At 43.2% G+C, this 27,500-nt stretch overlaps 1 protein-coding gene across 6 annotated transcripts in view; it reads left to right on the forward strand.

Annotated features, from left to right (window-relative positions):
• The window catches only part of ZEB2 (zinc finger E-box binding homeobox 2), a 121,849-nt gene that overhangs the window by 91,896 nt on the left and 2,453 nt on the right, over positions 1–27,500 (forward strand). For 4 of the 6 annotated variants that reach the window (XM_054177765.1, XM_054177756.1, XM_054177759.1 and 1 more), the window contains 6 exons: positions 2,514–2,585; positions 9,032–9,220; positions 9,953–10,167; positions 12,784–12,892; positions 13,856–15,825; positions 17,975–18,155. In XM_054177765.1, the coding sequence (XP_054033740.1) occupies positions 2,514–2,585; positions 9,032–9,220; positions 9,953–10,167; positions 12,784–12,892; positions 13,856–15,825; positions 17,975–18,155 (2,736 nt within the window). The remainder of the gene's footprint in view (positions 1–2,513; positions 2,586–9,031; positions 9,221–9,952; positions 10,168–12,783; positions 12,893–13,855; positions 15,826–17,974; positions 18,156–27,500) is intronic. The other 2 variants (XM_054177770.1, XM_054177779.1) reach the window with 1 other exon arrangement.

Below are 27,500 nucleotides of genomic sequence, written 5' to 3' on the forward strand. Positions count from 1 at the left end.
GCCACGTTAGCTGAGCGTGGCGATGCCAAAGGATAAATTGTGCAGCCGTCAGCTGGAGGAGGATAAAAATGGAGATGAAAAATTTCAGCCTGTACTCTGGTGACCTGCACAAAGTGAGAAGCAGCACAGAGTTCTTTGTGAGCCTTTATTAATAATTTTTGGGAAGCAGCTTCAGCGCTGCAACTTCTCTTTACCACAGAAGCAAATGACAATGGGGAAGGAAGTGCAGCAGAAATCTTGAACATTGCCACTATTATGCAAAAAAAAAAAAAAAAAGCAAAAGCTGTTAACTGTTTTCCCCTTGCTGACTGTGTAGATGGAAAACTTCTGATACTTGTGACTCCTCACTACCAGAAATCACATGAGACGCTCAAGGAAGAAAAATCACAATAACTATATTTATATCTAAGGCTGAACTTCTCAGAAATCCTGTCCCTCAACTAAAATTTCTGGTAGGCTGCAATAAAAATATCAGCTGCGAGGCTGGCCCAGCAGATCAATTATCATAATTGACAACGTTTTATTAATACATATTGAACTCCTAAACGTTTTGGACGCAAGATATCCCCGTGAAAATGATCCTTAGAGAGGCAGAATGCCAGATCTGGGAAAAGAATCAAGGCTGGCTTGTCTGCTGTACAGTTTAAACAAATATTTTTCATCTGGTCTGCATATTCTATGCTTTTGTACAAATTTAGCATCTGTTTGTACCTGCATATTTTAACTTAAGAGCTTTCATTAAGGTTGGGTTGTGGTGTGGTTTTTTTTTCCTTCCTTTAAAGCTTCAAAGCCATAAACATGTATATTTATACCACAGTATTGTATGCTGGTTGTAAAGCTCTGAATTAAGTCATTCTGTGCTTTAGTTTTGATTAGAATGATACAATTAGAACCTGTTATTCTACCAACTAATTACTTGTAGGATGTGACATCTGAAGAATACTACAAGATTACAAATTTAGGAATGAACTGAGAGTGTGCTCTGTTTACATTATTCCCCTATCTTCAGTCAAATCATTGTCATGGAAATGGATTAATACTGGGCCAGTTTCTGTCCTCATCAAAAATCTTTCTCAGCAAAGAAGAAAAAAAAAAAAAAGAGAGAGAGAATAAGGTTTTTAATGCTTTGTGTATCAATAAGATTTTAATAACAGGCTTTGATCTTCTTGCCAGTCTATCACTTGATTGGCTGAGCAGCATCCATCTTCCTGAATCATCATCGACTTCTGTTTGTTTCTGGGAAATTCTCTGTTTCTTTTTTTCCCCCCCCCTTCTTTAGTTGTTGTGGAACCACTTCTGGGTGCTCTTTGACATTTGATTTCTTACAAGTGCAGATAAGTGAAAGATGAAAGTAGTTTTTTGTTGTGTTGTTGGGTTTTTTTTCTCACTTAAATCTCAAATATTAAATTTTCACACTTAGAAAGAGGGAAAAAAAAACCCGAACCTAAAGAGGAGAGATTGTATGTTTGTGCATGTCTTCCACTAAAGAAAGGCTGGCAGTTAGGAGAAGCTGAAAAGGCGAGAGAGAAATGCTCTGTATATTTATTTTTTTGCCTGTGAAAACCCTTTGGAGGGTTAAATCTTAAGCAGGCTGGCTGTGTGAATACCTGTTGCACATGAACTAACAAATTAGCAGCAAGAAACCCAAGTTTGACAGGCACTTGGAGGCAGGCTGAGCCATCTATGAAAATAAGCCTTCTCCCCAGTGATGGAGCTGTAGCCAGCCCTTTCAAAACGCTGGTTTAACTCACTCCCAAACAGTTCCACGGGAAGCAAACCGGTCCATGAGAAATAGACAGTAAATAATTCCACAGATATCATGCTCATTTGCATGTGAATTAACCCAATTTATGGCCATAAAGGCCAAGTTTGTCAGCGCAGGGAGCGCACGGAAGACGCAAACAAATGGCGGGGGCAGAGAAGAACTGCCCAGAGCTGAAAATTTGTCACATTTCTGCAGCACTTCATCCTAATACATAGAATCACAGAATCATAGAACATTAGAGCTTCATGCTGAGCCTCAAATGAGGTTACAATGACGATGGCAGCCCAGATCTGTGTGGCGATAGATAGAAAGAGAGAGATAGAAACTTCTTCTGTCTTCCTTTTGTGTCTGCAGTTTCTTCCAGGTCTAGATCTTGCAGTGTCAGTTAACCGATCATTTCTTTAAATACAGAAAAGAAAAGAAGGGGGGAAAGAAAAATGAAGAAAAATCCCTTTTTGTCACCCAGCTGCTTATTAGATTTGATATTGGGAAAAGCCCTTCATTTACTCTGAATAAATAGTTCTGTTTTCTACCGCTGGCTGTCATGTTTAAAGTAAATAAGTTCTCGTCTGTCCAGCACTGCTGAACTCATTCAGTTGCCAGAACAAAGCCATTGTGTAGAGGTCCACAACAGCCCTTTTCTCTCCTCCCCATAGCAGGATCGTCCCCGTTGCCACTGTGTGCTCCCCAGCTTTGTAAGCAATTCAATGATGTGCAAATGCTAAAAGTGTGCATGCTTATTTCACAGAAGAAATGAAGGAAGATTATGACACTATGGGGCCTGAAGCCACAATTCAGACCACTGGAAACAATGGTACAGGTAAGCTCTTGCACGATGGATGCATGGTGGGATCTTGTAGAATTAGCTGGGCATGAAGAGACAAAACCATTTCTTGCCTTCTGTTGAACAAGTGGGAAACATTTACATAATTCTCTTTGCTTTTAAAAATTTTGTTCCCCAATTTGATAACAGCAACAAACTCATCCAGTGGTGAGAGTCCTCACTGCCCTTATGCCCCACAGCGCTCCAGCCCCTAAGTCCTTTTAAGTGCATCCTTGTGAGCTAACAGCTTTCAGCAGCATGAGGAGATGGTTTTCCTGCGAGTGCAAATCTTGTGTAGTCTAAAGTAGCTGGACCAAGATACAGCAGCCTTCTAATGAGAGAGCCTGTACAAAGAGCTTGAGAATGAGGATGGGGTGCACCCTTCTTGGCAGCCCCAGATTCACATGGTGCACAGAGTAAGCTACTTCAGAGACTGAAAACATCTTTTCAGCAAGACACACATAAACCCCTCACATAGATACACAGACACACGCACTTTAAATGCATATGTATGAGATTATTATGTTTCTGGCTAATCTTTATTGATTTTTTTCTTTTCCTTCCACTTTCCATATCTCTTTCTTCCCTCTCTTTTTAGAAATCAATACATTTTTGGGAACAAGAAAGGGGGCAGAGATATTCAGCAGGCATCATCCCTGAGCCACCTCTATTTTATTTTTTTTTTCCCTGTAGCAGAGCAAAACAGCAAAAGGTTTCTGTTACTGTGTTCCAATCCAAATGAATTCAGGGGTTTACCATGTTCTTTCCAAAGGCCACAAGGGCCTGCTCCATCCCGAGCACAGCTGAATGCCATACATCACCCAACGCTTCTTTTGCATTCTGTCACAATTTGAGATGTGGCAGGTAGCCCTGCTTCACACAGCTGAAAGTGTTTTCTAGCATAACAACTTTTCTCTGCATTCCATCACAACATTCATTCATAGGTAATGCCCTCTATACAAATCTTACTGTAAAAGGTGGTACCTAAGTCTTGCGAGGATTTTATTACTCACACTTTCCTAATCTTGGCAACACCCACAGAAAACCCCAATGCTCTTATTAAGTAACACAAGAAATTTGCTTTATAACCCTTGAGGGGGAAAATAATAGGAAAATAAACCCACGTCACTGCTTCTTTGCCTTTTTTTTTTTGTCCATTAGTTTTCCTATGCCTGGCACCGAGGTGCAGTTTATCATCACATGTATACTTAATGATGTTGCCATACAGGACTGGAGACATATGTATTTTACAAGTGTTTTTATTTCCAAGGAACATTAATAAAGTGGCAAATTGTGCTTAACACGTGGGGAAACAGGACTTTAAAAGACATCTGATTCGGAAATAAGACTTGATGGTTATCTGAATTACCATTACCAGAGACTTTGAGGTCCCCTATCAGTCCGTGTGACTTCCTTTGCACATATTTTCCTTGCCATAACAGGCCTCGACTCTTTCATACTTGCAATGTGGTCTGCTTGAGTGGGAAGACTTCATGTCCTCCTAGCCCTTTCCCTTCCAATATCTGATGGTCTCCTCTGTCTGCTTGGCTCTGGCCTCCTGACATCTCTCTGTGGGCAGGATGCTGTCGAGACCCTGCACATCCTTGCCACCAACTTGTGTCAGATCTATGGCTGTGGGGTGTCCTGCCTCTCCTGAAACCAGATGGCTAGGGGAAAACATAAAGGTTGCCCCTACCCAGCTTGGTGCACTGCATACTCGTGGTTCAAAGAGTGCACTTAGGTGGTCTGCATTTAAAATTCAAAAGCTGCCCTGGAGGTTGCACCTGGCAATTCCTTCCCCAAACATCCAGTGCAGAAGCCCCAGCCTCCTCTTCACTCCAGCTGCTATTTGCTGCAATAGGCATCTTGCTCAGAGAACCAGTTTTCTCCTAGCCTTTCATTCAAATCTTTTCTTGCTGAGGAGTTCAGAGCCACTTCCTTCAGTGGAGGCTGATGCCTGGGTAGGTTGGGTCAAGTGTGTTTCTCTAGTGGCTTCAGTCTCCATATCTCTTAAGAGCTATGTCAGGTTATTAAGTTATATTAAATAATCTTACAAACTAAATGCTTTTGCCATTCTTTTTACCTCTCATGGAGGATGGCAGGTGACAGTTAGGAGCTGCAGCATCCTTTAAGCAGAGCAAAAACTGCTGCAGCTTGCCTGTTGAGGTGCCCCCAACCATTATTTGAGGAAGAAAAAGAAGAGGTCAGTCCCTGAGCCACTGGAGATCTTTCCTACCTATTCCTGGAAATGCTCAAAGTTTTCTTCTTCAACCTCACTAAAAGTTTTGGGGTGTCTTGAGTGTTTGGCCTCAATTTTCCCCTGCAGTTAGGAGGAGGATTTAATACTGGTGTTTAAAGAAATAGCTGAGGTGAGGCTGCGAATTGACCCAATGAGAAAAGCTGGATCAGTAGCTCCATCTTTAGCAAAAGCCACACCACAGTGACCTTCTGGGGGCATTTAGGTCTTCCAACAGATCAACAAGGCCTCTTCCAGATGGGCCAAGAAGATTTCTCTCATTTAACAGAATGTGCCTCTCCCTCTTGACACCAGATCTTGTAGTGCTCCATGACCTGGGCTGAGCACAGAGATAGGAGATACAGCTTCAGCCTCATTGCATACATCCAACTGACAAAGTTGCTGTAGATTCATGCAACAACCGTGGTGTATTTTTAGCATCAAATTCATTGCAGAACATCCCTGGCAGAGACAGAAAACCAAGAGCAACAACAACAACCAAAAAGGCTCCAATATTAAATTATTCTGCTGCTGTCAGGATGGGCACTTCCAAGTGGCACTCAACAAAGAAATCTTGTTATCCATACATTAATCAGCTGCATTTTTGTAATGAGCCATGGAAGCTTAACAGTGCAAAAGCAAAAGTGACCATCAGAATGAAAATCTTAGTCTTTAGCCCTGCTAAATTAATTTGTAACTATTTATGGGACTCCTGAAATGACTACTTGACAAAAAGTGATGTTTTGCAGAAAGGTTTTTTACCCTATGAAAGTATGAATTCCTGTGGTTTATTTTGTTGTACCTGTTGCAGTTCCTACAAGTGGAATCTTTACAGAAGATAGATCAACAAATTCCCTGTAAACCAGAAAAAAATATTTTCCTTGTTTCAATTGCTGACAAGCTTTGAGTAAAGATCTCTTAATAGAATTTAAAGAAGGGAAGAAGGAGAGAAAAACAAAACAAAACAAAAATCAACAAACCAACAACCTTTGAGTAGAGGAAAACAGAAGTAAAACTTGGCAGGTCGGAGGACAGGCCGTTTTCAGGCTGTAATCTGTGTGTACCAATGGGGGCCTCTGACTTCCTGGCTAATGAAGGCTGCGGTTTTATTAGCTTTGCTTGCGATTAAGGGCAGCTATCACCATCTCACAGGACGAGTTCCCCCACGAAATAACTGGTCTCCCAAGCTCCTTGGACCGCGTTCTCTCTCATTTTATCTTGAAAGGTCCTAAATGCCTCCAAAGATAGCTTTCCTTAATGTGTTTTATTTTTATGTGGCATGGCCACATCAGCTTTTGGAGCCGAAAATATTTCTGCTCTCCAGGCTCCAATAATTAATTAAAGAAGAAAAAGAGAAGACTTCTTTGGTGAGGTCACCCACCATAGATCTCGCTGAGGCTCTCGCCCCGCAGGAGGGGATGTGCAGTGTGTGTGCAGTGTCAGCCCACGAGGAATCTGGGAACATGACTTTCTGCACGGAAAACAAATTAGGGCATGGGGGGAGAGAAGGCGGCCTTCCCCCCAGAAATGCAGGGAGAAGCCTAATGGTTATCAGATGAGTCTTTGTAGTTACAGTGGGTGAGCTCCCAGCCATGTTTGAACTGTCAGTAGCATCGCTGGTGGGAAACCAGATACACATGGTCACCTTTTGCTATTTATGTTAATCTGCAGCGTTGCAGCACTGGCTGTATTGTTTCAGTTAAGGATCTGTCAGCTTTTCCACTAAATCCCCTTGTTTTTAGGGGTTTATAATGTAGACATAAACATTTGCTTTAGCTCCCGGATTGCATGCACAGACATAGAAGCTAAATAATCCAGAGAATTAGGAAGCCAAGGCCAGTAATATCACAGCAGCCCTCCACAGCCTGTTGGATCAGCCTCCAGACAGACTTGGGGGTTGGGAAGGAAGAACCTCATTTGAGTTTGGGACTGAAGCTCCTAATATTAACTCAGGCCTTGCTCAGAGTCTTGAATCCCCATCCTACAAATGCTGTTGTAAGATCCAAGGCCTCCCAGTCTGGAGGAGGAGAAGGACATGTGCAGCTATCCCCTGGAGCCATCCCACCCTTTCACCTTCCTGCACCCAGATCTCCTTTCTGGAGGAAATCTTTCTTTCCTTGCTTCACAGATAGCTTTTACTGCGTCATGGCCAGAATCTGGAAAGAAAGAAATTTGTTTCCCTCATGTCCATATCTAAAGCCAAGAGAAGGAGCACAGATGGGGTAGCTCTAAGCTGGAAGGTCTTGCAACAGTTGGAAGATCTAGGCATAGCAAGGGAAGGAATGTCAGATTTCCAATGTAAAAAGTAATGCCTCAGCTTTCTTTTGATGAAAACGAATAAAAGACTTAGCCTGATGCTCTCCTGCATAAGGTGTGCTTAAATAGCTGCCATTTTGTCATACTTCTCTCAAACCAACAAAATGGAGGTGAGGTACTGAGTCTTGTTCTCCATACTCACACTCTCCTGCTCTGGAAGTTGCTTTTTGGGGGAGGAAATATAAAATAGATGTTATTTCTTATGCTCATACACAAATGCTAGCAGGAGCTACAGAAGAACCAAGGAATGACCTCTGTGGTGTTGTAGCGATCCCCTACGAAGCCTTTACGATAGGAACAGAAGTTTCCTTCTGAAAATGGGGTCCTGTGCCATTTGGTCACTGTCACTAAAATGCTGCAGAGCAGTTGAGAAGCTGCTCAGCTCATATGAAAAATAGGGCAGATTTGTCTCAGCCAGAGGTTTTGATTTTATCGGCTAAAGGGATGAGGTTTGCACAGACAAATATCTACTTTTATTGACGACAGCAAGCTCAGCGCTTCAGGTCGGGCACTCGCAGGTTTCCAGTTGTGCTGTGCCCCAGCCAGAGGTCAAGGCTCATTTTCCCTGCCATCAGCACCTTGCTTTTTTTGTGTGTGTAGGAAACTGAGGCAAAGTGGTTCCTAGCTTCTAGGAGACTGGTCAGTCTCTCATTTCCAGTGATTGCAAACCAGTATAACTAACCCTGCAGAGCCATAACCTTGATTTCCATGAGTTTACTCCACATTACTCCCTGGTGTCAGTGACAGCAGAATCATGCCATTTAAGGTTTCATTTTTATATGAACTGCAGAGCAGTTTATGGTGTTGCCTCATTTTCTTATTTCACCTAAGGAGAAACACATTAAAAATGTAATCAATCATGAGCTATTCTTTTCATTTATGGTCAGTTAAAACCCTAGTATCTTTAGTTCTTTGCCACCAACTGTGTCTTCCAAGACTTGTTAATGCCAAAAAAAAAGAAACAAAAAGAGAGAGAGAAAATGATCAGGTCCTTGGGTGTTTTTTTTCCCCTCTCACATATTAATATTTGTCTGTAACATCAAAGAATTTTTAAGGTCTTCTGTATGCAGTGTTCATACACAGAGGAGAAAAGTGTATTTTTAGGAACAGGATGTTTTGTGGTTGAGCATATATTATGTTTCATGGACATTGCATAGACAATAAAAAATTGGGTTTACATTTAAGGAAAAGAAGGAAACCTCTTGGATAGGCTGTAGAAGTGGTTTTAGGCTCAATATCCCTGTTACAGTCCAAAACATGTGGTTCTATTTGCAGAAATCTCCCAAGCAAGATTATTTTTTTTAAAAGCAACCTATTCTTCCATTGTAAGATAATTTTTCAGGGAGGAAATAAGTAAAAGGAAGATATTGTGAGCGGTTCTTTTCTCATGCCTGCCATGGAAGAGTAGCCTGGGGCAGGACCTGTCACAGAGGAGAAGCTGTTTTGGTCTTTACTACCTGCAGCTACTATCTTCCATGCAGGGACTGTCTCAGGGTCTGCAGGATGTGGGGGCGGCTGAGCTCAGCCCTGTAGGTCGAGCTGTTTTCATGCCAAAAGCTGTAGGTCCCCCATGAGCCCCCAGAAGGTTCAGGTTCCATAGTTGAAGGATTACCTGCATTACCCAAGCCTCATAAACTTCTCCTGCTTCCCTGTAGAGCCCGTGTTCCTGTTAATTTAACTGCCTGCCCTTACTTCCATCCACGCTGGTGGAAAGCCCACATTAATTTTATGAGGAGCTGGAGCAAGACCGATGAGAGTGAGGACCCAGCTGCAGCCCCAGCCCCGCAGCTCCAGCAGACCAGCTCAGCTTGTGCGTTATGATGCTAACCAACCTGAGCTCTGGAGGAGACCGCGCTCAAGCCTCCTTTCTTCTCCCCTTCTCTCGTTTTAGTGAAGAATGCAAACTGCACGTCGGACTTTGAGGAATACTTTACCAAAAGGAAACTGGAGGAAGGAGATGGGCATGCAGTCAGCATAGCGGAGTACCTGCAGCGCAGCGACACGGCCATCATTTACCCCGAAGCCCCCGAGGAACTGTCTCGCCTTGGCACTCCAGAGGCCAATGGGCAAGAAGAAAATGGTGAGGCTGTAATTCATTTTTAGCCAGTCTCCTGACCTCGTGCAGCTGTTGCAATTATAAATGCACTGCATGCCTGGGTGTTTACCTTAAAAATTGAAGAACAGCTGCAGCGGCGTGGAATTTCATGAGCAAAGATTGGGGCTGTAATTTCAGGGTATTGTTGAGCTTTTAGTCAGCAAATTTGTATTATTTGGCGGGTGAGGGGCTGAATTTAAACGGGAGAAAGGCTGCTGCTCTAGTTGGGAGTCTGGGAAGTTTCAGTTGAGTTCTAAGGTGACCTAAGAGAGGTGGTAGCTGGCCTACCACTAGAGAAAAGTCGATTTAGATTGGATGTTGGGAACCAATGCCTGGCTAAATAACTGGAAAGGCATCGGTAGGAAGGCTTTGGTCAAGCATAAGTAACATAATGATTGGGGCGGGAATGCAAAGCACCAATTGATCAGGAAAAGTATTTCCTAGTTCTCCAGCCAGCGAAGTCTGCGGGAGGAGGGATGCCTGTAATTAACTTCCTGGCAGGGTCCAGAGCGGGTCCTGCGAGTCTGCCATGGGTGTGCGCGGGTGCCGCTGCCTCCCGCTGCTGGTTGGAAGCACCATCCCTCCCTCTCGGGCAGCAGATTGCAGCGATTCCTCTCATACCATCCCGGGCAATCAGCCCATGAGCTGCCATTGATTTGCTGACCTTTTGGCCTGCTTCTCTTCCCCACCTCCCCCTTCCTCCATCCCGGGGTGCAGACCTGCCACCTGGAACTCCAGATGCCTTTGCCCAACTGCTGACCTGCCCCTACTGCGACCGGGGCTACAAGCGCCTGACGTCCCTCAAGGAGCACATCAAGTACCGCCACGAGAAGAACGAGGAGAACTTCTCGTGCCCTCTCTGTAACTACACGTTTGCCTACCGCACCCAGCTCGAGCGGCATATGGTGACACACAAGCCAGGGACAGATCAGGTGGGGGGCTGGTTTTAAGTGATTTCTTTCTGTAATAACCCCTTGGAGAAACGATATTGCTTTGATTGGCAATCATTATTAATTTTTCATGGCATTTTGAAGATGCAGATCTTTTAATGGTAATAGCTTTAATTGAGGTCTAAATGATTTTTTGATGGTCTCTTCTAATATGATTTAATAGTCTTATGTTCACGATCGAATGAGTGTGTTAATTTCTAATTTAGAAATTTTATTTGCACTTTAACTTGACTTTAGTTTCGTTTTTATGTTCCTCAAAAAAGTGAATGAAACTGTAGCATTTTAATTATACATTATTAAACATCTCAGCAATTTTAATTCCATTTTTCACCTAGCTTTTACTTTGCAGCGTTGCAAAGAGAAGCTCCAAGACACGCTCCAAGATCTGCTAATATTTTTGCACTACTTTTTGAGTAGCCTTTTCAATCACATGGAATTATGCCTGTTTTGATAATTGTTTGTTAAACATAATTACACTTCCCCCTCCCCAGAATAACTGTTTCAACAGTACCTAGAAGGCCACCATTTGTGATTGTGCCACCAACACATGAGTGCACTTAGAACTGTGGCATTGCTATCATAGCCCGGCAGAGTATCTGCCATAAATCAAAGCAGCTTCTTTCCTCGATATGATGTGTGTAATATTATATCAGTGCTGCATTTAAGGAAATGCTGCGTGTCTCAGACAGGTGACTGAGCTTCCCCAGTGCTCCTAAACAGGCTGGTGATAGACCTGTGACACACAAAACTCTTTACAAACCAGCAGAAAAACCTCCTTCTGTCTTTACCAAAGAATTACTTCTCGAAACCCTTCTTGTAATGGAAACTCAAATGGCCTGGTTAAAGCTGAAATGAATGGATGAGTGCATTGTGTCAAAAGATAAGGGGGGTTATGTCATATTTATTTTTCTTTAAAACCTGGAAATCATCGTTTCTCTTGGTAGGTTTTTCTCAGCATCAAGGAAATTCAGTTAGGCAGCCACACATCTCCTAATTGCTCAGTTTTTGCAGTTAGCATTTTTAAGAAGCAAGGTAGCTTTTGGTTGATCTTAAATCAATACAAATGATTCTGGAGTGGTGTCTCCTATTCTTCCCTTCTCAGGCCTTTTCCAGGAGATAAACGCATTTTCACTTGTCTAGTTTTCCCAACCTGATCCACTCTAAGATTCTTTCTTTTGCTTCATATCATTAAAAACACCAAGGGAGGAAAAAAAAGCCAACCCACAACCCGCCTAGATATTTATCCAACGTAACCGCCTGAAATTTCACATGCGAGAGCGTGCTGGTGCTGGCGCATTATGAATGGTAGCTTTGGTGTTGAAAAGTCCCCTCATTTGCTCATGGCATTTACAATTAGTAAATTAAAATGATTGTATCATATTAACAGTGGCACAACTAAAGTTTATAGTAGTCCTCGGAGGGCGATGGGGGGAGACAAAACAGCTGTTGCTGTTTGTTTATGCAACTCAGCAACATATGAGCGCGGGTCCCTCAATGGCGCGCGGCGGGCTGGGCTCTGCTTGATCTTTGAAGGTTGCTGCTGTTTGAACAAACCTCCCTGTGTCCCATGTAACACCATCTGTCTCGCCAGGAATGTGGGAAGAGGCAGCACACCCTCGCAGTTGTCATACCGTTTCGGCACTGCCTTTTCTTTTTTTTTTTTTTCCTTCTTCTTCTTTTTTCTCTTCTTTTTTTTTTTTTTTTTCCCCTTTCTCCTCCCCCCCTGCCCCTCCCCTGCTCCTGCAATAGGCTTTTGTGTCGTGGCCGCCTGCAAAAGGTTGACCTCCTACCTTGAGTATCCAGAGCAGTTGGCTGCATTATTATTAATGTTATTAAATATTTTAAATGACTTTTCCTTTTTTTTTTTTTCTCCTCTTCTCTCCAAATTCAAAGTCACAAGGCTTTTCTTGCTTGTTGCAAAAAGGTCAGCTGCCTTTGATTATATCTTTATGCCACTTTTAACTTGCAACTTTCCCTCGTCCCTTAGAAGAGCACCAGGGGAAAACACAACACGAAAGGTAGCTCGAGCCTTCCCTGCTGCTCTGTGATTTTAAAAAGCATCTCCAGCAGCAGCTCACGCTGAAGACACGGTCTCTTCTGCTTGATAATGAATTAAATCTTACACGAAATGCCACTACCGACGGTGTTTCTGTCTTTCCAACGCGTGCAGTAAACAGAATTTTTAAACAAGCCGAGTCCCACATGTTCAGAAGCTGCTAGGAATATTAAGAGCCACAAATCTTCTTATAAAACAGTTTCTCTCATTGTGAGATACCTTAAAGCAACACATTTCTGATGAGAGACTTAGGAAACAATTCTAAAGCAAATACCGAATGCTCATGTGAAAGTACTCTCTCATTTGTTTCGGTTTACTGCCAACATTTTGATTTTTATTGCAACGCTGATGAGACAAATAAATGCACATGCAGACCTTTTGGTCTGCTTGATAAATTCAGAGCCACATTAATTTTGACTTTTTTTTGCTTTTATTTTTTTGAAACTAGAAATTCATGGTTTCTCTTGCCTAACATTCAGGTTGGTATTTTTTCTTTAATATTTATTTTTTTAAATTTTCTTCAATTTTTTTTTGAATCCCAGCACCAAATGCTGACCCAAGGAGCAGGCAATCGCAAGTTCAAATGCACTGAGTGTGGCAAGGCCTTCAAATATAAACACCATCTGAAGGAACACCTGCGAATTCACAGTGGTGAGTAGCGGAGGTGCCGGTGTGCTCATTTGCATTTTGTTTAATTAGCTGAGTTTTTAAAGACCGCTTAAAATTTACACAGTTCTGCTTCTGGCTTCTCGGAGCTACTAAGGTATTTCATAAGTGATATCTGAGTCATCCTCATTTATCACGCTGTTAATACCGTGGTCTCGCTGAAAGATTTGGATATAGTAAAGCTTCCTGCAAATAATATAGATTGTTTGTTCATCAGTGTGAGTTCAGAAGCATTCACTCATGGCTGTGCAGTCAGACCCTGAAGAGTCCATTACATTTTCCATAACAAAAAGTCCCCTCGAGTGAAATGCAGCTCATAGGCTCAGATAACGAGCAAGCGCAAAGTGTCCTGTGCTGAATGACTTGGGCGTTTTGGCTCTCCTGCTTGACACAAGCCTTCAGCACACAAAATCATAGAATCATTCAGGTTGGAAAAGGCCTTCAAGATGATTGAGCCCGACCATTAACCCTACAAAGTCCACCACTAAGCCACATCCAGCAGGCTATGTCCACACAAAAACTTCCACCAATGCTGAAGAGGAGTTCCTCTTGTCAGGAGTCAGTTTCTCCTACCATGCTCATTTACAGTGAAAATTTCCCTTATTTGGGAAGAAAAACAAAAAGAAGAAACAAATCACATTTAGGCTTTGACTTGGACTGGATTTGGTTTGACTCCCTTAGCCACAGGGTCCTCACCCGTGACTTGTAGAGGTCAGTCTGGAGCCAATCTCGCACCTTGCTGGCTAGAGACCATGGGTGCAAACTGACCTCAAACCCCATAGATTGAGGAGAGTGAAGCAGTGGTGGTGCGTGGCCATATTCGACAAATTACTATTTTCTTCACTATGAATCTGTGGGTATACAGAAGTTCAGCTGGGTATCAGATGAGATCTCTTGCAGCCGTAGCAGCAACAATGGCAATTAACATTTTAATTGTTATCATTTCAGGTGAAAAACCATATGAGTGTCCAAACTGCAAGAAGCGTTTCTCCCATTCTGGCTCCTACAGTTCGCACATCAGCAGCAAGAAGTGTATTGGTTTGATCTCTGTCAATGGCAGAATGAGAAACAATATCAAGACGGGTTCTTCTCCTAACTCTGTATCCTCCTCTCCCACTAATTCAGCCATCACACAGCTGAGAAACAAGCTGGAGAATGGCAAACCACTTAGTATGTCTGAACAAACAGGCCTACTGAAAATTAAAACAGAGCCACTAGATTTCAATGAATACAAGGTTCTTATGGCCTCACATGGGTTTAGTGCAACTAGTCCTTTTATGAACGGTGGACTTGGAGCAACCAGCCCCTTAGGAGTTCACGCTTCTGCTCAAAGTCCGATGCAGCACTTAGGTGTAGGGATGGAAGCGCCGTTGCTTGGGTTTCCTGCAGTAGGCAGCAATTTAAGTGAGGTGCAGAAGGTCCTACAGATTGTGGACAACACGGTTTCCAGGCAGAAAATGGACTGCAAGGCTGAAGAGATCTCCAAGTTGAAGGTTTACCACATGAAGGATTCATGCCCTCAAGCCGAGGAACAAGGAGTTACCTCCCCCAATATTCCCCCCGTGGGTCTTCCAGTAGTAAGTCATAATGGTGCCACTAAAAGTATTATTGACTACACATTAGAGAAAGTCAATGAAGCCAAAGCTTGCCTCCAGAGCTTAACCACAGACTCGAGGAGGCAGCTCAATAACATTAAAAAGGAGAAGCTGCGAACCCTAATAGACCTGGTAACTGAAGACAAGATGATAGAGAACCATAATGTATCCACTCCATTTTCATGCCAGTTCTGTAAAGAAAGCTTTCCTGGTCCCATTCCGTTGCATCAGCATGAGCGTTACCTGTGTAAAATGAACGAAGAAATCAAGGCAGTCCTTCAGCCTCACGAGAACATGGTTCCAAACAAACCTGGAGTGTTTGATAAGCAAACCCTCTTGCTGTCATCAGTACTTTCTGAGAAAGGAATGACTAGCCCCATCAACCCATACAAGGACCACATGTCTGTACTTAAAGCATATTATGCTATGAATATGGAACCCAACTCTGATGAACTACTGAAAATTTCCATTGCTGTTGGCCTTCCTCAGGAATTTGTGAAGGAATGGTTTGAACAAAGAAAAGTCTACCAGTATTCAAGTTCCAGGTCACCATCACTGGAAAGGGCCAGTGCCAAGGTGGCGCTGGCTGCCACCAACAACACTCCCACTAAAGACTCTTTGTCAGCCAGATCTCCAATAAAGCCTGTGGACTCTATAACTTCACCATCTATAGCTGAACTCCATAACAGTGTTACTAATTGTGATACTCCTCTCAGGCTAACAAAACCTCCTCATTTCACCAATATTAAACCAGTTGATAAATTGGACCACTCTAGGAGCAATACTCCTTCTCCTTTAAATCTTTCTTCCACATCTTCTAAAAACTCCCACAGTAGTTCTTACACTCCAAACAGTTTCTCTTCTGAGGAGCTTCAGGCTGAGCCTTTGGACTTGTCTTTACCAAAACAAATGAAGGAACCCAAAAGTATTATAGCCACAAAGAACAAAACAAAAGCTAATAGTGTAAATTTAGAACACAACAGTGTTTCTTCATCATCTGAAAACTCAGATGAGCCGCTGAACTTGACTTTTATCAAGAAGGAGTTTTCTAATTCAAATAACCTGGATAAAAGCACTAACCCAGTATTTGGTATGAACCCCTTTAGTGCCAAACCTTTATACACAACACTTCCACCACAGAGCGCATTTCCCCCAGCCACTTTCATGCCACCGGTCCAGACCAGTATCCCTGGGCTGCGACCATACCCAGGACTAGATCAGATGAGCTTCCTACCACATATGGCCTATACCTACCCAACTGGAGCAGCTACTTTTGCCGATATGCAGCAAAGGAGAAAGTACCAGCGGAAACAAGGATTTCAGGTAAATTGCTACAACCGCTTTTCTTTTACCAGGCTAGAATTTAGTGCTTCCTGAAACGTCCTCTTACAGAAGAAAAAAAGCCCAAAGCTATACTGAGCATTTCCAACACAATTAGCAGAGTCTATCTTCCTCTGAACTTGCTAAAATGCAGTGAAGTAGGAAAACAAGCTACAAGTACCTTAAGAGTGCCTCTACTTGGATTCAGAGGCAGCATCAACACCTTTGAATAGGCACAAGGCTGCTGGCTTTATTCTGTGAAGAGCTCTGATGTTTCCTATTAGAACTGTAGCTAAATAATGTCCATGAAAAATCCCAGGAAAAAATAAAAAGGAAACTGATACTGATCTCTTCAGGGTATAACCACACTTCACCATGGGGTAAAGGAGTAGTAGGAGACCTTTTGGGGATCACCTGCATTGTTGGATACAAAGCCTTATCCCTCTAAGCACAGGTTCATATGGCCTCATAGCAGCTCCATCCCATTGAAAGCCCTCAAAGTTTGCTTCTCCATGGAAGAGTGCATCTTTTCCACCACTCATGGGAAAGATACTCTCTCTTTTCATGAATGTTCAGGGGATGAGAGAAGTTCACAGCTTACTTCACCATAGCCTCTTCCTTCAGCCCACCTACTGCCCTTCCCAGGCTATCAGTCCTCTAATTCTGCCAGTCTCTTGGACTAGCTTTGAAAAAAAACCCCAGAGATTAAACAAAACTATTTGGAGAGGTAGCAGCTAGGGCCCTTAATTGCAGCCAAAGTCTTTCCCTGGACATGCAATCTGGGTCAGCACTTCTTTACAACCTTTAAGCCTTTCCTGGGGCCATCTCAGCATCAAGACATGAGCAGTAAAGGATTTTGCTGCTTGCATGCCGATGGTAAAGAGCTGCTGTACGGAAGTCCTCTACTTTTATAGCTTATTGCTGGGTGTATTCAGATAAAATGTACTGAATTTAGTTAAATGAGATTAACTGATTAGAGATTAATAATTATTTTTTTCTTTTACATTTGTGCATGTTCCCCTATGTCCTATTATGGTCCATTAGTAATTTTACTGACTAGTAAATGTTTTATGGTTTCAAATGTGAAAATCAGGTATGGTTTTACATTACAGGCTGTAATCCCTCCTTGCACAATAGGAGCATAAATAGCACTGCACCTCCATAACAGCTGTTCCACTCTTCCAATTTACAGTACATCTGCCCTCTTTGTAAATGTATTTAAGCCTATTTAATCTTCTCTAATATTAATTAGTGCAAACCTAGTCTAAGAAAACCGAACTGTGTGATAGCAAATGGAAATGTATGTTATCATGCAAGTTTGCACTCTCTTTGGATCAAGACAAAATAAATATCAAGAAATTTAATAATTTACTGATCCACATTCATTATTGCTTAATGCTGAAGGCTGTTTTAACATAGATAGAGCATTGATAAAAAGTGTTATTAATATTCCCTATTTCAAATTACAAAATTAAATATAAAAATATAGCTTGAGGCCTTTAGTGGGGAGACATACATTTAAATGGATTGCATAATAATAACATTTGTACCTAAATATAAAATTCAATTAAAACCTTTCTACAGACACAGAACATCCCCAAGTTTGGGTGTTTTGGAAAGGAACGATCTCTCAGCTGTTGCTTACACTCACCCCCGTAAAACATTGCGGTCCTTTTTGCCATCCAAGCTGAGCCTCTCTTCTGCATTTTCCACTCCTCAAAAATGTTTCGTGCCCATCTGATAAACACTGCCTGCATGTGACAATCAGATTACTGCAAGTGTGCTCAAAACCAGAAAGTTGGTTGAAGGTGAAGAAGCAGATGGCTCCTCCATCTTGGCAGAGTTTCCATCAGCTGCGGCTTCATTACCAATGGGTGCCTAAGAGGGACCACCATCCTAAGCAGGGGCTATTGGGGTGGTTGGCTCCTCTGTGGGAAGGAGCAGAACTAGATTTTGCTAACTGGTGGTTGGTTGGAGGTGGAGAAGTAGGTGGCTCCTCCTTCTTTCCACAATTTCCATCATCTGTAGCTTCATTACCAATGGGTTCCTAAGCTAAGAGGGACCCCCATCTTAAGCAGGCAGTGTTGGGGTAGCTGGTTCCTCTGTGGGAAGGACTGGAACTGGGTTTTGCTGACTGGTGGTTCCCTCACAGGGAGAATTGCTCGATGGAACCCCAGACTACATGTCCGGCCTCGACGACATGACGGATTCCGACTCGTGTCTGTCCCGGAAGAAGATCAAGAAGACGGAAAGCGGCATGTACGCGTGTGACTTATGTGACAAGACATTCCAGAAGAGCAGCTCCCTGCTGCGACACAAATACGAGCACACAGGTAGGGCGGCTGCACGTGCCGAGGCGGGGGCTCGAGGGCTGTGTTTCTGGAGTGCACTTGTGCAGAGAACAGTCCAGTAGGTACCCAGCATTTTGACAGGGAAGAAATAATAGAATCACAGAATGGTTTGGGTTGGAAGGGACCTCAAGGATCATCTGGTTCCAAACCCCCTACCATGGCCAAGGACACCTCACCCTCACACTACATCAGGTTGCTCAGAGCCATGTCCAGCCTGGCCTTAAAAACCTGCACAGATGAGGCTTCTACTACCTCCCTGGGCAACCTGTTCCAGTGTCTCACCTCCCTCATGGGGAACAACTTCTTCCTAACAGCCAGTCTGAATCTACCCATTTCTAGTTCTGTTCCATTTCCCCTAGTCCTATCATTACTTGACACCCTAAAAAGTCCCTCCCCAGCTTTCTTGTAAGCCCCCTAAGGTACTGGAAGGCCACAAGAAGGTCTCCTCAGAGCCTTTTCCATACTGAACAACCCCAACTTCCTCAGCCTGTCCTCAAAGGATATAATAGATTTTGCTAGAAAATAATAGATTTTGCTCAATTCAACCTAATTTTTTTCTCACTTTTTAATAGTATTATTTCTCGAGAAAGTATGTGATAGGGTGAATCATAGAATGCTTTGGGTTGGAAGGGACCTTTACAGGTTACCTGGTCCAACTCCTCTGCAGTAAGCAGGAATATCTTCAACTAGGTCAGGTTGCTTTGAGCCCTGTCCAACGTGGCCTAGAATGTTTCCAGGGATAGGGGATCTACCACCTTTCTGGGCAACTTGTGCCAGTGTTTCCCCACCCTCAGCATAAAGAATGTCTCCATTATATCCAGTTTAAGATATATCTCAGTAGCTGCAAGGCAAGGTCATATCACGTTGAGCATGGTGGCAGTCATGGCACTCAGCATCTTGCGGGACAAGGCCTCTTCAAACAGAGCATGCCTGAGCACTCAGAAAGGACTGCAACTTGGTCAACACCAAGTCTGGCACGGGAAGGAAGAGTGACAGCGTATTTCTTGTTTCTTAGACACTATCTGACCCTGCACTATTTAATTCAATAGGAAAACTTCCACTGACGTTAGCAGCACAAAAGCCAGCTCTGGCCAAGTTATCTGAAAGTAAACATCTCACAGGGGTTGCTCTCCCTGCGATTTCACATGCCAGCACCACAGGCAGGTTGCATTTCACTTTTTCGCTTCTCAGTTAATGCCTGGGGAAGGTTTCCTTCTTTCCTGAGTAGGAACTGATTTTTGTCTAGTTCAAGGAACCTTGCCAAAGCTCACCATGAATTATCACCTTAAAAAATATGTTGGTTTGAAAAAGCCCCTCCATCACACCTATGCTGGCTGTGATTCCCCTTGCAGGCAGTGCTCCCACCATCAGCTGGGCCAGGGATGAGCCTGGAGGTGGAGAGCATTCTGAAGGGGATGCATCAGCTCCAAGTCTTTCAGTTCAGGGAAAACGGGACCAGAGCTCCCCAAATAATAGAGATATCAAGTTATGTTGGACGAAGGGAATGTGAATTATCAGGTGAATTACCGTGCAGCAGGGCATAAACCAAACTCCAGCTTCCTAGAGTTAGCAAAAACCTTACTTGGGAGGAAACTTTCCCTCACTTTGAAAGCTGAGTCCCACTTCAGGAAATGAAGCAAGTCACATCATCCTTCAATCTCACCATATGATGGTAAAAACCTTATACCTCTCTATTAATACATCTTCCAGGCCCCACATAGCCATTTGGTGTTTCACATCTGAAAAAATTTACAGTTCAGAAGTGGACTGTGCCCTTAAAAAAAATGAAATAAATGCTTTGCTTTGTTATTTTTCCTTCTTATACTTTTCTTCCAAATTTTAAACTAATCCCACACAGGAAAATAAAAAAGGAAGTTAAAATACACGTGGGATTAGGAAGGAAAATTAAAAGCAACATTTTGGACTAGATCATTGGTGGAATGTGCTTCCCACTACATTATTCAGATCAAATTGTTTATTCAGTAGTAGAAGCTTTGAAGGCTTTACGTCCCTGCACCTTTCCTCTCCTGAATGATTTTATTACAGCCATCTGCAAACATTATGGTTTACTACACTACTACCGTAAAGCTCTTATGTTAGAACTGGCCTTCATATATATATCGGGATCTGGACATATGGTTGAATCCCATAAAGTTGGTAGTCCATAAGGTCGACAGACATATGGTTGAAAGGCTGAAAATTTGACAAGCTGAAATGTGTGCAATCACCTTGATTTGCAAAATAAACTGCATTCGTAAAAGCAAAAATATGTTCTGGTCCTTAAGCAGCACAGCAACCTACTGCCTCCCCAGCTGTGGCGCAGGGGCTTTGCTCCTTCTTCTTTGCTCTGTCCCTTTCAGCCTCTCAACCCTAAGTCCACCAATTTTATGGGACTCAGCCTTATGATCCAGAATGTGTCTGTGGTGTCATATTTAATATGCCAGAACTACAGCACCTCATCAAGCTGGAGCGTGGCGTTTAGAGACAGGAAGGATGCTCTTGTGGCATAGGCACTGAGGCCAAGAGCCTTCTCTGCCTTGCCACAGACTTCCTCTGTCAATTTCAGCTTCTTCTTTCTCTCACCTTTGCCCATCTTTGAAAGAGCAGGAGATGATACCAGCCCACCTCTTCAGTGTGTTTTACATCTTAATTCACACAGGCTGAAATCCTGTGATGGAACTTGTTATCCTAAGTGTGAAGTATTATTAAGGATGCGTTGGCTTTCATGGAGCCTCCACACATCACGACAGAGGTGGTTGGGAGCTCGGAAGACCTTGCTTGGGCTAGCCTCCATAACTCATTCACAGCCTTCAGGAGGCTCACAGTGCTGGGACTGTGGTTAATGGCTTTGCTTGCATCTTCAGTGAATTCCAAATTAATTTGATGGGTTTTGGGAAAGGCTTGTGATTGCATTAATAACATAGGTGTGAAATTGCAGTCTGTGCTCAGTGGAAGGAACCCTATTGACAGGAAAGTCATCTTCTGTATCTGAGGTCGCTGTAAGAGTAGGCCTGGATTTTTCAATCAACTTAGTGAAACCCCCCAAAAAAGAGAAAAAGCATCTTTTTTTCTGGTGTGTCTTGCTGTTTTCTGACCAGCTGATCACGATCCCTTGTTACTTCATTAAAAACATGTTTTAGGAGGAATTGGAACACTTCCTGGCTTTCCTGGAGAAGCACAAATAGTGGATATTTACACTGATGTCCTTTTTCCTATGTGAAAAAAACCAATGTGCCTTTTCAGGTCTTTTTTTCTGATATTTGAACAATCATATTTTTCTTTGTCACCACCCCTCGTGGTCCACATAGCTACAGCAAGCAGTGCTAGGACAAGGGTTAAGAGAGTCAGGCAGAGGCCACATTCCTACTTTGCAGGCCCCAGAGAAATTATGTAACATTGACAGGTAGAACTACATGAGCTGACTTCATCACGTCCCACAGCAGCTACTGTAAAGGAGAAACCAGGAATGCTGAAGATCTTGTGGTGGAGCTGAGTTTCCCTGCCAGGGCAAGAAGGGGGGTAGGGTTTGGCTGGTTCTTTGAGTCAACTCAGAAACTTTTAGTAGGACCACGCGGCCCTAGATCCAGGAGCTCTGTGATTACCTCTGTATGCCATGCCTGCCACAGGGCTCCAAATGTCACAATCCATAATTTTTAATTTATGGAATATTAGCAGTATTTTGCAATATCTTCTAGCTCGGCATAGAGAAGGAAAATTTATTGCATTGCTGCAATGAGTGAATTGCATCGGTTTTGGCTGGAGTGAAATTTAGTGTAGAGGCCACTGCCTGATGCAGGAGCTAGTTCTGCTGAGCTACTCTTGAGATGTCATTAAATGTTACAAGTTAGGTGTCTGTTTTACCATCTGAGCTTCATAAGGTCCTATTCCTCTAAAACCAAAGGCTGCAGCACTGTAATTAGGGTGCGGAGCGTGGCAGGTAGGGCAAGGACTCAGTGCTCACGTTATTTTCCCGTGGAGTCTTATGAGCTCATCCTAACTTTGGTCAGGCTGAAATTAGTTGAGCAGATATTGCAAGGGCCTAATCTCAGATTTCTCCAAGCTGCTTAGCACAAGGTTCAAGGCACTTCCCTAACTAAAGGTGAAGAAGCTGCTTCCCTTCATGGCAAAGCTATTGAGCGAGCCAAAAACATCTTTGCGTTGCAGATAAGGAGGGAAAGCAGAGGTGGGTAAGAGAGGAGGAGAGCAAAGAGAGTGGAGCACTTAGAAAACAGAGAAATATCCTGGCTTCTGGGTAGCAATCCAACCCCCTTTGGTCATCAGTGCTGTGCTGGGCTGATGCAGGGGGAAGGTGAAGGTTGGCATTTGTTCTGCTGTCGCCAACGCCCATGTGTGCTACACACCAGCTTTTATCGTAGCTTCGCAAGGGAACTTGCAGCTCTGCAACAAAAGCTGGAAACAGTTTCTCAGAATCCTACCTAGAAATTTTAAATCCTTTCATTGTTGTTCTATATTACATCATATTCTATTTTATTGCTTGTGTGGGCTGTCGAGGGCCTCATAGCTGTGCTGGTGCTTTCATCCTTTCCTTTTCCACTGTATATTTTATTAAGACCTCTCTTTTATTTTCGTAGCTTTCATGCTGATGCAAGCACTAGTTTTATTTCCAGATTGATTCTGTAAACTAAATATTGTTCTTGAGCCTGCTAGCAAATCAGCTCTCTCTGGCTAGTGTTTTGAATTCCCAGCTCAGGAGTTTTCTTTATTTAGAGCTTGATTCATAAAAAATTTACATGCTATTTAAAGGTTATTTTTATTTTTTTCCTTGCTTTACTCCGATACCAGTTGAGAATTCCCCATTTTACACTCCAATAAAGAAAAACAAAACAAAATGCAACAAAACAAGAGGGAAAAAAAAAAAAAGAAGGATATTTTCTCTGCTTGTGAAATTGGTTCTGTAGACAAGGTCTGCTATTCAAAACAGAACAGGTGCAGCTTGGGCAATTATGGGTAAATTGCATTTATCTTGCACCTTTGACCGCTTCGCTGTGCTCTGGCCACTAATCCATCTCCAGTGGGACTACATCTAACATCCAAAGCCCCTCAGCAGCTTCAAAAGAACTTCCTTTAAAAAAACAACAAACCCAAACCCAACAAAAACTGAAAACTGTCACAAAAATGTTCCCTTCTTCCCTCCAAAGAGTAGGATTTCTGTTTGGCCCTCTCCTACGGAAAAAAAGAGCCACTTGCCTTCGGCAAAGGATGGGTGATATTTAGTCTGGGACCAGTGATGGCTCATGACCTGATGCCTTATGAGTTCTACACCACCGCACGTGTAGCTTTTCAGTCAAAGACTTTTAGCCCAGGAAGACTGAGAGACATTTAACTGTCAGGGAATTTCTGTTGTTGTGGGTATTTTTTTTCAACAGAACTGCAATTTTAGAGACTTTGCGAACAGATTAGTTTTAACTTCCCCTCTGTACTGTGAGCTCAGGCTCCTGTGGGAACCTCTTTTTTTTTTTTTTCAGATGGTGGAATAAAAAGAAGCCCAAAGATTTCCTTTAGATATTTGAAAGAGATGTATCATTTAGCTTTGCTGAAAAATGGGGCATCTACACCACACAGCCATGTGCTTGGCGAGCTCTCCTGTGAGCTGCCTTGGGTACCTTTCTCCTACCTCCACAATCGTCTCAGATGACAGTGGATAAAACCTGTTGGATGGGATGCTCAAATCTGCTTCCTTTTGACCCATCTCTACTCCATTGCATGACAGTGCACTTAATTTGTGTCACTTAAATAGCTGATAAAACACCCTGGTCTATCTATCTTCTCTCCATCCATCTACATTTGCAGGCTCTCTCCATCCACCTATGTTTGCAGGTTCTCCCCCTATCCACCTGCAGTTTTAGGTTCTCATCCACCTACAGTTTGGGTTCTCCCCATTCACCTACAGTTTTAGGTTCTCATCCACCTACAGTTTGGGTTCTCCCCAGCCACCTACAGTTTCATGTTCCCTCCATCCAACTCTATTTGTAGGTTCTCCCTATCCACTTAAAAATGGAGATTCTCCCCATCCACCTATGCTTGTAGGTCCTCCCCATCCACCTACAACAGCAGATTCTCCCCAGTCTAAAATACCTTACTTCAGCTTTATTTTATGGCCTACTAATGCATTGTAGGGATTAGGAACTCACTGAAATGATGGCTGAAATTCTGGGGGTTTGCACATGGGTGGTGGTGGTGGTGAATAATTCTTCTGCAAATGTTCAGAAACCTGATCCATTTAAAAACATCTTTCAATTAGTGTTGTAACAGCTGCGTGCTGCACACTGCTAAGGTATGTTGTGTGGTGTCTGAACAAAGAACTTTGCTCAAGCTGTCATGTTCCCTCAGATCAAAACCCAGTCCTTGATATGGATGTGGCAGACTAAATAGCTCTAGTATAGCCTTTTTAGTAATAATAGAAATTAATATGAAAATAGGAAGCATTTTCATCTTCTCCTTTCTAAATTAATTTATAAAATATGGATGATTCCCTGCCAGGCTACTTCGGTGCTGGCTGCAGGGAGGCCCCAGGTAGCATGAGCAGGAGGTTTAGTGTTGAATGAACACTGCATGCAAGGGATGAGGAAAGCAGGCAAAGTTTGAGGGATGAATACAACACCCAGCCTTGGAGAAGGTGGGTGGAGGCAAGTCTGGATGAGAAGCGATGGAGGTGGTTGACTTCTTTTTTGAGGAGAGAAAAAATGCTGAGTGACTGGCTGGAGCACAACTATGGGGTGAGAAGGGTGCTGCAGGCATCGAATGTAGTGTGCATCCAAAAAATCATGAAATCTGAAGTAACAGAGAAAGGATGGTGTTGTGGAGAAGTGGAACAAGACAGGGGTTGGGCTTGTCCATGCTAGGGAAAAGTAAGTCAGAGGGAGGGACTGAGACAGCGTGGGCAGTTCAGTGGGGAGAAAGACACACACAAAAAAGGTGCCAGGGAAAAGCAGAAGGTCTGTGAGGACAAAAGAGGAATGAAATTAGCAAGTATGGAGATACTAGCAAAGGAATGGTAGCATGTTGGTCTCCGAGTGGGATAAGCAGGAAAGCTGCACCAGGCCTATCTGGTGCATCCAGCTGGGTGGTTGGTAGCACTGGGAAAGCTCCCACCACACCCATGGTTTTCTTCTGGCAGTGTTGGGGTTTGAAGGCTGCTTAGGTCAAGAGCGCTTTGGGACTTTAAATTAATTTGAGTAAGTGACTTAATCCTGCTAAAATCTCCCACTGGATTTCCCCACTGTGGCAAGACTTGTGCTCTGAATCACAGGTAGCTGCCTGCTCTGGACTTGGTGAATCCCCAGGTCAAGGCTGGAGGTTCAAAGCCCTGAGTTTTTTCCAAGCCTGCCTTTTAACCAACGGGTTAAACTGACAGGACTGCATGTTTGGGAAAAAGATCATAAGACCAAAACTGCTACACCTCAATACAACAAGCTTGAATTTTTAGTTGTACCATAAAGAGAAATAAAGAGGGAAAAAAAGCAAGAAAGAAAAAAAGCAGCCCTGTGTGTGAGCAAGCTTAGGAAACTCATACAAAGAGTTTTCATCCCAGTTTCCAGGCATCCACTGATTTCCCAGTCACTTGGGTTACTCTCTCTCTGTGGTTTCTCCTGTATTTTCTTTCCTGCCAGATCTCCCCTTTCATTTCATAACATGCAATTTTTGGCTTCCTTGAGAATTCGTTAATCACACCTTATTAAATGTGAACTTTCACAGTGGGACTTGAAGGTAGCTGTGACTAGATTGGGGAAAAAAAAATTAGCATATTCCCTGGTATTCCTTCTTAGCAACTTCGCTATGGAAGTGAAAATGTTTATGCCTGACTTGCCCCACTCTCAAGTTCCAGAGGTGACTGCAGAGGAAAAGAAAGCAGATCAGGTTCATAAAGGAACAGCTTGAGTTTTCCTGGAAGTTGAGATCCTTCAGTGGTTTGAAAACTCTTTTTTTTTTTTCATTTTATTTTTTTTTTCCTGAAGGATTTGCTTCCATTTTGGCACTGCCAGGAGCTCTTCAGTATGAGGGATGGTGGGATTCTGAAATAGGTTGCTCAGGGAGACTGTGGAAGCCTCTTCCCTGGGGATGTTCAAGGCCAGGCTGGAAGAGGCCTTGAGCAGCAGAGTCCAGATGAGAGGTGTCCCTGCCCATGGTGGGGAGGTTGGAGGAGATGATCTCTGAGGTCCCTTCCAACCTGAGCTGTTCTATGAACAATCTCCTATCTTCCCAGCCCTTTGCTCTTGGTTGGGGTTTTCTCACCTACCCTCCACCCTACTCTTCCTCTCCCTTCTCTTGCTTCTTTAACAAAAGCCTCACACTGTTACAACTGGCAGGATGGGAGGGCTCTGGTGTGAAATTTATCCTGTTCTGGTCACAGGCCACGTTAGCTAAGCACGATAAAGACGCCTGAGGAACCAGGCCAGGTCACTAATAAGTTCCTGAGATCTGCTCTAGCAACAAGACATGCAAAGCAGGGCTCCACATTTCAGGCACCAAATACCAGCGTTTAAATCTGCATAAAACTAGCATGAAATACAAAATAACCACCAGTTGGCTTTGTATCCACCTGCATGGTTGCAGCACTCTGGAGCAGTCAGTGGAATGACACTGAGATCATAATTTGACATTTGAAAATAAAAGGGGGAAAAATTGGGGGGAAAAATCCCAAACCCACCACAAACAATAAAAAAAGCAAAGCTGGCTGAAGGTACTAATGTTTGATTTTATTTTTTGCCTGCTGCAATCTAAGTTTGGTGATGGGTCCTCACTAATTCCAATCTTTGCACCATATGTTATGTCTGGATATCTCACGGTTGCATCATGCTTTGCTGAGTTTTGTCGTGTGGCATCATGCTGACAAGTATTTTTTGTCAGCTCTATTTTGGAATTAAGCTTTCAGTATGGCAGTTCTGGAAGGTGTTGAAGGCATTCCTGTGCTATTTGTGGCCTGGGATCAACCAGATGTGTTTAGGCTTGGCACTGGTTTTGAGTTTCAAACATTGGTTCGAAACTGCCTGAAATGCCAAAGGAAATACTGTTTTGTACAGCTTAACACTGCTCCAGCACTCAGCCAGTGGCGGACAACGTTTTATTTAGAAAGCCCTTCTGCTTCTGTGGCAGAAGTATGCATTTGAGTTTGCTCATGCGGAGGGGTGGCAAAACATCTTTTGGTCCTTGAGAGCTTCCTCCCCTCCCCAGGCAAAGGCTGAGGGAGAGAACCCCTTGCCACGGGTTGGTGTGGGTCCTGCATGAGTCCTCCTGCCAACAGCAAACCTTTATGGACTGATTTCCAGTACCTGAAGGGATTCTATAAGAAGGCTGGAGAGGGACTTT

Source organism: Dryobates pubescens, chromosome 2 (genome assembly GCF_014839835.1).
Source record: "Dryobates pubescens isolate bDryPub1 chromosome 2, bDryPub1.pri, whole genome shotgun sequence".
NCBI classification, from domain to species: domain Eukaryota; kingdom Metazoa; phylum Chordata; class Aves; order Piciformes; family Picidae; genus Dryobates; species Dryobates pubescens.